This window comes from Engraulis encrasicolus, chromosome 6 (assembly GCF_034702125.1).
Source record: "Engraulis encrasicolus isolate BLACKSEA-1 chromosome 6, IST_EnEncr_1.0, whole genome shotgun sequence".
Taxonomy (NCBI): Eukaryota; Metazoa; Chordata; class Actinopteri; order Clupeiformes; family Engraulidae; genus Engraulis; species Engraulis encrasicolus.
Window position 1 is genome coordinate 52,502,680 of NC_085862.1, and position 10,000 is coordinate 52,512,679.

The window sequence follows — 10,000 nt, forward strand, 5'->3', positions numbered from 1 at the left end:
AAGCCAGACATTGATGTGAGCTGTTCCAAATTGAGACCAAGCGCACAAGTCTGCAAACAAGGATTTTGCAAAAATGCACTACTAAAAATAAGAAAAGATATTCGTTGTGATGATCTGAGTTATTTCTAATGTGTTGATCACTGATTTGTATTCATTTTGGAAAGGTAACGGCAATCTTATTGCTGCCTTACTGGCGCCCATCTCATAACTTAAAACTACAGTCGGTTGCACCGCTACAATATCAACGAAATGTTTTAAAATGTAGGCCTACAACAGTAATGTAAAGGTAAGAGATAATTTATTGTCCACACGTGACTATAAGAAAATATTTTCCTATGGGCGAATAACACCCCCGATGCCGAAGGCGGAGTGCTGTTATTCCGCTTGGAAGGAAATATATTTTCCGTAGTCACGTGTGGACAATACATTATCCCGCTTATCCCGCCTTTACCAACATTAGAAAGCATACAAAGTTAACCAGTAGTTTATAGTAACAGGTTTATTGCCATTTTATAGCGTGCACAAAGAAAGATAGTTCGTGGAACGCTCATAATTTAAAAAGAAAGAAAGGAGTCGCACACTGGAGCTGAATGCAGAATCAAAAACTACTGTAACTGTAAACAAAGCCGAAAAAAGTAAATAAAACCGACAGACGGGGGACAAACATTTCGGGTCTAGCCCATCATCTTCCTTTTCTTCCTTTTCATTATACTGCTCTTGGAATTACGCACCGAGCGATACGCTTAGGATATGACATTGGCCGGACGCCACCCCACCATTACGCTCATAACAAGTAACAGAGTTTGGCTACTTTCTAACGTGTTACAGCCACATTGCGCTTCAAACTGTTTGCAGGCTGCCTCGTTCACTGCGCGATATCTACTAAACTCGGGTTCATAACAGGGTCATTTCTATCTGATCGGCGACAGTATTCCAGATAAAAGTATAGACAACCCAAGCACTGATGTGCGCCCTGACCATCATCATTAGCCTATCATCCTGCTACAGTCTGAACACTGTGCGCCGAATGGTTGGCTGGAGGAGGCAACGCTAGCCTAAAGAGCAGGCTACTTCACCCTTAAGGAAACTATCAACGGACTCCTCACTTGTTAAAACAATACTAGTGTTAATGAAAGATGTCACGACAGCGGCCGGCGGACAGTGACAGTTTGCTTTCTTGAAATAACAACACTTGGACAATAGTGTAGACTTGTGCGCTAAGCGCTGGGGTGGGGCAGGGGCTGCTGAACTGTCTACAAGCTGTCGTGCCGGGGCGTAGGCAGTAGGTATCCATTGCGTGCGGCCGGCCGCTTTGGGAACTGTAGGTAAGTTGCATTTGGGTAGGCTATTGCGCGTGTTATAGTTGAATTAAGTAATCGACGAGCCAACGTCCGGCAGCAGTGACTGAGTGTGTAACTTAACTTAACTTTTGTAGGCTACTATCGTCCGAGTGTCTCCAGATTGTGATTCATTTATTCAAAGACGATAGCAGTTTACAGACGCTGCTGGCTGCATGGATATTGTGGGGTTTTCCCCTCCTAATTGTATTTTATGAAATTGTAAAAATAAAACTACCATAACCTTTACTCCTGTTGTCTGTCGTTCCTGAATCGTGGTCTATTTCACCTCTTACAATAGTGTCCAGTCCAGTGAATGATCCTGCATCCATGGCTAATTGGATAAAGCATACTAAGTGGACATGAAAGAAATGCGAAATTAAAACAACAGCGTGTCAATGCAAGCACTTTATTTATTTTTCCGGGGCATGATTTTGTTGACAAGTACTTTTTTAACGACTTTAATGAAGATGTCGTGTAGACTGTTTGACGGCCCCTTCCATAGGACAGCATCCATCCATCTCTTCCTCATCTTTACGCGCAACGGTAATAATAACCATTACTTCTCTTGTAGACGTTGCGCGTAATATTTTATTCATTATGGACTTATTTCAAGCAGCATTCAACTGTCCACTCTGCGTGGCTTTGTTGAAAGGGTTGCCTTTGGGTGGATGACTTCCCCTGAACACGGCAGGTCATTTGCATGACAAGACTTCATGCCCATTAGCGAATACTTTAACCCTTCAGGGGTGCCCTGGAAACGGCTGATAAATAAATTATGTAGAATGATATAATAGATATTTGACTAAATTGATAAGTTAATGCTGGTCAGTGGAATATTTCATCTGCTATCTACGCACAATAGCCTAAAGTAAATATAGGTAGCCCCAGTCAGCTGCAACTTCGAACCTAGGTCGTGTGACGTCTCCAAATGTGTTACTTTTCTAAGCTTGTGTGTTATCGGATGCGATGTTACGGCTTGTTGGTTTGGGGTGCCTTAATTTTTCATTAATTGAAAGGGTGTCTTGCCTAAAAAAAAGGTTGAGAAACACTGCAGGAAACAGTCTCTGCAACAGGGACAATGACAAAAGGGATGAATTGCTTGAGGAAATCAAAAGGGACAGAGCGAAGTTATGACAACAAATTGACGTGCACCATTATGCAAGGCTACATGTAGTTATGATGGGTTAACCAATCAGTTACCATTGCATTAATAATATGTATGATAAAGATGACTTCAGCGCAGGATATCAGAAATAAACAAGACAGCGCAGATGGCTTTTAATTTTTAATATGGCCACATTATGCGTCAAGCGGCATGACTGCAATTGTCAATACAGTAGCCTAAAAAACTGTTAACTGTTCAGCGGTGTGTAGTCAAATTATCACAGCGGTGGTAGATGCTTTTATGAAGACCTGGAGGGCAAAAACCAACAGACACAATTGCTGAGTGTGTATGCAGTATTTGTAACGAATGATTCTCCTGCCAGGATAGCGTTGGACTACAGAATAACCCATTTACATGTTGAATGTTGAGAGGATGCATTTTGAAAAGTCGAAGACCTATTCACGAGGATATAATAGCTACCTTTCCTTGTCAATGTTCCATGCACTACAAAATATTCCAGAACCTCATCTGTGATAGGCTAAACACAATTTATCCAACAAGCTTGTGGATAATATTGCCACCTTTCCCCTCTCCTGCGGTAGCCAGTTGCCTTCTCAGAAGAAGCAATCTGAATCGGAAAGAGAGAGCACTGTTCAAGACCCGCGGCAAGACTGCAATTGTCATCTGGTTCGTGGTGTCAACCTTCAGCCAAAACGACGACAGACCCTTTTTTTTTATAAGATAGACCTACCTTATTCGCAGCAGCCAAAATCAGTCAGACAATAAGTGCTTAACGAGTGTGCAGGGTAGCGAATGCTCTTCTATCAGGGTAAAGTTTGCAATTGGAGAGGGGTGATTGAAGGGCTAAATTAAGTCCGAAATCAAAATGATAAAAAAATACGGTCGATTTATTTACAATACCCTACATGACAGAAAGAAAACGTGTAGGGGGTCAACTGAAAATACCCATAAACTGAGGACTATAGGCAACGTCAAAGTAAAATACAAACACGACATCAAACAAAGCTTTTTTTTAATGCGGTACACTTCAAACTTCACAAAACCCACTGGTTAACAGCAGGTTTTACGCACACATTTCGAAGCGGTTAATCACAGATGCTGCTCTCTTCCTTGCTCTCCCTTGCACCCCAACGTACACTGGGTTTAATACACCCTGCAATACTGGCAAACTATTATTCAATTACCATTGCATTTGTTCATGCAAAGACCTTTACGCGGCGGAGAGAGAACGCGCTCCTGTGCAGTGTTAACGTACCGATTTAACTTCTCTCTCTCTCTCTCTCTCTCTCTCTCTCTCTCTCTCTCTCTCTCTCTCTCTCTCTCTCTCTCTCTCTCTCTCTCTCTCTCTCTCTCTCTACTGTAGCCATGGGCTTAACACAGGTGCATGGGTTCTGTAATGTTTTCAACACTGTTAGGACCTATATTGTTTTCTGGCTCATGCGCGAACTATTTGTTGTCATTCAGAATCAGAAACATCAAAGTGTCGGGAGACAGCTTTCTCTTGTTGCTGGTGCTTCGCATCTAAAAAGTTAACGGAAAGTCAGAAAACTCGCTGCATGACAATGTGCTCAATGGTCAATAGCCTACTTCTAGATGCACTATAGTCTACAGCCTAGACGCGCGCTGCTCTGATTCAAAGCGAGCACAAGGGTCAATAGCCTACTTCTTGACACATTAAACCGCCCTGCTTTGATTCAAAGCGAGCAGGCTGTGCTTGGTCCCGCCTCTCTGCCCGCAGATGGGAGTAAAGTAACGGCGTAAAAGTGAAAAAAAAAGCTTCTCAAATATTGTCTAGATAATTGTCAAAAAATGTAAGGGCGTAAACGTAAATTGTCAAAAAATGTAACGACGTGAAAAAAAAAGCTTCTCAAATATTGTCTAGATATTTTGTCAAAAAATGTAAGGGCGTAAACGTAAATTGTCAAAAAATGTAACGACGGAAACGTTAAAAAAAAAACCAACATAGCCCTACCAGTTAAAATGAGTAAGTACATTTTATTTATAGATTTACATGTTTAAATCAACAAAAAACAAAACTTAACAGCTGATTTACATATTTAAATAAACAAAACCCTTAAAATGAGCATTAAAAAAGCTGATTTACATTTCTAATATAGGCAGGCTGAAGAAAACCCGTTAAAATGAGCATTAAAAAAGCTGATTTACATTTCTAATATAGGCAGACTGAAGGGACCTTTAGTTGAAACCTAAGGATCTTTAGTTCAATTTTAAGGACCTTTCGTTGGCTTTTGCGGTAGACGGACCATCCTCGACTAAAGATCCCCAGCCTTATACTAATGGTCCAACGTTTTGTTCGAATGGTCCCCTCTCACCAATTCATTCGACGAAAAGACCTGATACGACACACACACACACACACACACACTTAAGCCGGGGCAAACTACACGACATAACGTCGTCCTACGCCGCACACATAAAGAGAATTGCAACTGTCAATCTCATCCCTGATCCTAAACACAGAGACAATGGCCCATGTTCTATCTTGCGTAGTAAATATCAAACAGTGTTTGTACGATTTGTGATCAGCGACTCTTTGAACCAACAAAATTTGTCAGCCACAACGAGGAAATCTTGCCTGACAATTGCTTGCGATGGTCCTGCGGGGTAACATTGTGCCGATTGTTTTCAGCTGGCAATCGGGCCGTGTAGTTTGAGCCTGGCTTTACAAGGAATAGACAACAAGTTATACACACACATACACACACACACACACACACACACACACACACACACACACACACACACACACACACACACACACACAGACTAAATAATAAATCAGATTTTAATCCTAAACAGTTATAAACATGCCATTCTACACTGATCATGAATTTATTTGCAAGACGTCTGTGTGTGTGTGTGTGTGTGTATGTGTGTGTGTGGGGGTGGGGGTGGATTGCCAATGTGTTGCTTTAATTATAAACTCTGTCTAGCTTTGGTTTTGCAGCATAGCTGAGATTCCACACACACACACACACACACACACACACACACACACACACACACACACACACACACACACACACACACACACACACACACACACAGGTGATATTGTAACCTGTACCGTCACATGCCAATCCGCTGTCATCAGCTCTCTTAATGAGAAGTACCCGTCCTCACCTGTCATAGTGATAACTTCCCATGCCACTTAGGGTGTGTGTGTGTGTGTGTGTGTGTGTGTGTGTGTGTGTGTGTGTGTGTGTGTGTGTGTGTGTGTGTGTGTGCGTGCGTGTGTGTGCCATTTAGCTGCAGTAATTACAACACTGATTCTTGAGTTGGCAAAAACATGTCCCTGCAGTAAAATATTAATTCTGTTGAAAATAAACTAAATTTTCACAAACAAAATGAACCCAGGTAATGGCCAAGGGGTCTGTCACACGAATACACAGTTGTTTGAAATATTTAAGTGTACTTTTATTACTTTTCATGGCTATAAACCTGTCCACACCCTGTAAAAACGCCTGTCACAAGGACTGGCATCATCATTTCAATTGACTTAAAATACAAAAATCACTAACAGAATTGAACAATATCACCATGATGTGGAAGACCATATTAAAGTGGTTCTACAGATGTGCACATAGTGGATGTAAAACAATATTTACTATTATTTACTGATTGCTCAAAATGTGTCCAGCATATTGGTCACCACCGTCAGATTTTTTCTAAAAGACAATAAAATCAGGTATGCACAAGGTCATTTTCATTACTGAGGACCCCTTTTCAAACCTTTAGCTCTACTGCCTACTTCACCATCACTGAAGCTCCTGTAAGTTTATTATTTTGTCCTCAATTTGTTAATTTGTTTGGACACTGGTACTGTCCCAACCATAAACTGTCAACACCGTCGGGGGTTTTAATAGTATTGTATTACATTAATGTTAATAAATATAATTTTTTTCAGAAAAGGTATGAAGCACCCAAGAAACAGAGCGAAAATGAAATGGCTAATGTGAACAAACAATGCATAATATTTAAAAGAGTGTTTTTTTGTCTCACACCGTCAGATGTCACCACCGTCAGATTTTGTTCTGCTCATCATGTTGTTCCATATTTTACTAAATTGTGCTGGTTAATGAAACATTACTAGGCATGTTAGTAATAATTGTGATCCAAAATGATACTCTAGCCACCACTGAGGTGCATTTGGAGGGTTTTTTTGTCAGAAAACCTGACGGTGGTGACATCTGATGGAGTTCACCAAAAAACACATGTTTTACGTGTTTTTGACATGTTTTAAGAATATGCATACAATAAGTATCTACAGTTATGTTGAATTGTTGAAGTAATTCACTTTAATACAGTAAACACGTGTTTTTACTTCTAATTCTGTCTGCCGCTGTTGACAAAACAAGAAAGAGCCCATTTTATGAAAAATGTTAAACATGGGGAGCTTGGCCAATGCATTCACTGCACAGCCAAGACCTACATCTATGATAATACACCTCTATATTTTGGATTTGAACAACTTAAAAGCTGTTTTTACCACATTTTCAACAACCAGTGGCTTACATCCTAGATAATCTAACTAATGAAGTAAAAACACATGCTCATACTGTGCACACACAAAAATAAAGTGTTTATGCAAGATGCCATTGACTTGAGAGGGCTATTTATTTTGCTAAATGCAGGTACTAATTAGGCCACTTTCACCACTCTCAGATTACTGTCACCACCGTCAGTTCTTAAGTCACCACCGTAAGAAGGAGTTTTGGACATTTTAAAGGAATGTGCTTACAACATTTTCCTTAGGAGTTGTTGAAATATCAAAGTAATAGCCAATTTAAGCCAACACGAATATTTGTGAGATACCAAAAATTGTTTGTTGTATTTAGGCGTTAAGTAAGCATCGTATGACGGTACATATTTTAAAATTAGAACACATGAAACAGTATTAAAATAGAACAAAAGTGAATTTTCAACATTTAAAGGCATATGTGTGAACCAAAAAATACACATAATCACTTAAAAACTCTAGATACATATGCAACCAAATCAGTACAATTTTAATAACTTTTAATTGTGTCTGACGGTGTTGACAAAAAACAAGGTATGATCGGAGAAAAGCCTGATTTCTGAAAAAAATACATAATGGGGAGATTGGCCTTGTGCATTTCTGAAAAGCCAAGACCTTAGTCTACGAGGATATACCATATAATTTTGTAATTCACTTTGTTTTTTTCTGTCAACATTACAACCTGTTTTAGCCACTTTCTCAAGAATCAGTGACATGTCACATGTTATGTGTTCTTTGTTCTGTCAATCACCTGTCACACACACACACACACACACACACACACACACACACACACACACACACACACACACACACACACACACACACACACACACACACCTGTTCTTTGTTCTGTGCCACTTGCCGGCAGTGCCAACCAAAGTGCCCGGAAGGCCATAATGCCAGCGGTGTCTTTAATGACACTCCACAGCAATTACCGCATTATAATATTAATAATGATAAAAATCCTGTGTTACCTGATGCCAGGTAATTATAATATCCTGTTACCTGATGCCAGTCAAATTGACCTGAAGGCAGCGGTGTCTTTAATGACACTCCATGCCAATTACCTGGCATTTAGAATATGTTAAAAACAGGTGTTGCAGGATATGTTTGTATTTTTGTTTATCGTTTCCTCAGACGTTGGCCTGCAGTGGCATTTCTAATAACAAAGCCACTTTAACAAGTGTATTTAAATAGTGTACTTAACATAACTGCCACACTATTTAGTAGAATAAGTATTGTTTTATAATACAGTAAGTGCTATATTACAGTAACTATTCTATCATGATGTGGTGGTCTGGTATTATATTGTGATGTGGTGGTCTATTATATTGTGATGTGGTGGTCTGGTGTTCTCTCCACACAGCGGTGACTTTGCTCTAGAGCAGGCGCTGATGAACGGTAAGTTTTAGACTGATTGAAGTGTTAGATTTATTGAAGAGTGAGAAGGGATATGAAATGGTTGCCTTGACGATGGGTGGACGTAATGGTTCCTGGTCATCACGTGGCTTTGCCAGTCTCATGCCAGCCTGGGGCGTCGGCCTCTTGTCAAAACATTTCGAGTTGGTTAAACCATTCCGTTTCTACCTTTTCCGTTATAACGTGCTGACTGCTGACTACATTTACATGACATTTTTAATTCCGAATTCATAATTCCAAATTAAATTGTTTCGCAGAGTTTCCTTTGATCTTTCATTTAATTCCGAACTGTGAAGTGTTTACATGACATTTTCAAAGCGAAATTAAGCTTTATTTAGAATTAAAGCGAGTTCATTCTGAATTAATTGTCTCATGTAAACGTAGCCAAAGTTTCTTTTGGTAGATGTTTGTTAACCAACTCGAAATGTTGAACAATTTACTGTAGAGCTGACACCATGAGCTGACATAAGGCTGGCATGCCATGCGATGACTGAAGATGGAGGGTCTGGGTTTCGGGTGGAATTATGGAATGCTGTTGTGGAATGGAACTGTGGAATGTTGTGGTGGAATGGCTCGGCGCTGTAAATTCTCCTTGTGTGGTCTTTGTGTGCTATGTAAGATGCATGTGGACATCATCACCCTACAAAAAAGACACAAACACACACACACACATACACATACACGCACACACACACAAACACACAAATACACACACACACATACACATACACGCACACACACACAAACACATCATTGCCTTATAAAGGGATGATGGGACTGATGCTTGAGCTGTGTTGTGATTGTTTGGGTCGATCAAGGTGTTTTGTTGGTGTGTGTGTGTGCGTGTGCATTGTTCTTGGTTTGCATGCTGAAGGGTGTTTTGAGTAAAACTTTCTTGCATGTAACACATTCTGACCAATGATGTTTTGTGTTTTCAGCCACGCCCCCTCCCAAGAGTAAGAAGAACAAGAAGGGGGAGGAGACTAAGGCAACAGCCAATGAAGAACCAAAGACACCAACGACCCCCAATGCAGAGAAACCAGCCAAGTAGAACACACGCCACACACATTCTCTCCCTTAAACACACAAACACACACACACACACACACACACACACACACACACACACACACACACACACACACACACACACACACACACACACACCTCTGAGCTGGTGCCCTTGGTGCCGCATGTCTTGTTGGAGAATACGTTGTTGTTTTTGGAAACAAGAGAGAAATGTTGTGTACTGAAAGCTGAAATGCCGACATAATAAAGAAGCATAAATGTCATCCATAATTGTGTGTTTATTGCCTCTGATGAATATATACATATATATTTATAATGTCATGTAATATTTATACATAATTGTGACTTTACTGTTTTGATGACTATATACCTGTACATATGTGCATATATTTATACACAGTGATGGGCTAAATAGAGTCATTAGTTACAATCTAGTAGCCAGACCATGCCCTCCTAGTGGCGCATAGTCAGACCAAGAGCAATGTAAATCTCGTTTCTTATCTCCGTAAAAATCGGCAACTCCACCCACTTTGTCAGGAACCA

The 10,000-nt window shown here is 40.3% G+C and overlaps 1 protein-coding gene across 2 annotated transcripts in view; it reads left to right on the forward strand.

The window, feature by feature from the left end:
• Positions 1-9,720, forward strand: part of LOC134451460 (keratin, type I cytoskeletal 18-like) — a 17,763-nt gene extending 8,043 nt beyond the window's left edge. The window contains exons 9-10 of one of the 2 annotated variants that reach the window (XM_063201946.1): positions 8,376-8,410; positions 9,367-9,720. In XM_063201946.1, the coding sequence (XP_063058016.1) occupies positions 8,376-8,410; positions 9,367-9,479 (148 nt within the window). In that variant the 3' untranslated portion in view covers positions 9,480-9,720. The remainder of the gene's footprint in view (positions 1-8,375; positions 8,411-9,366) is intronic. The other variant, XM_063201947.1, reaches the window with a different exon arrangement.
• The last annotated feature ends 280 nt before the right edge of the window (positions 9,721-10,000 follow it).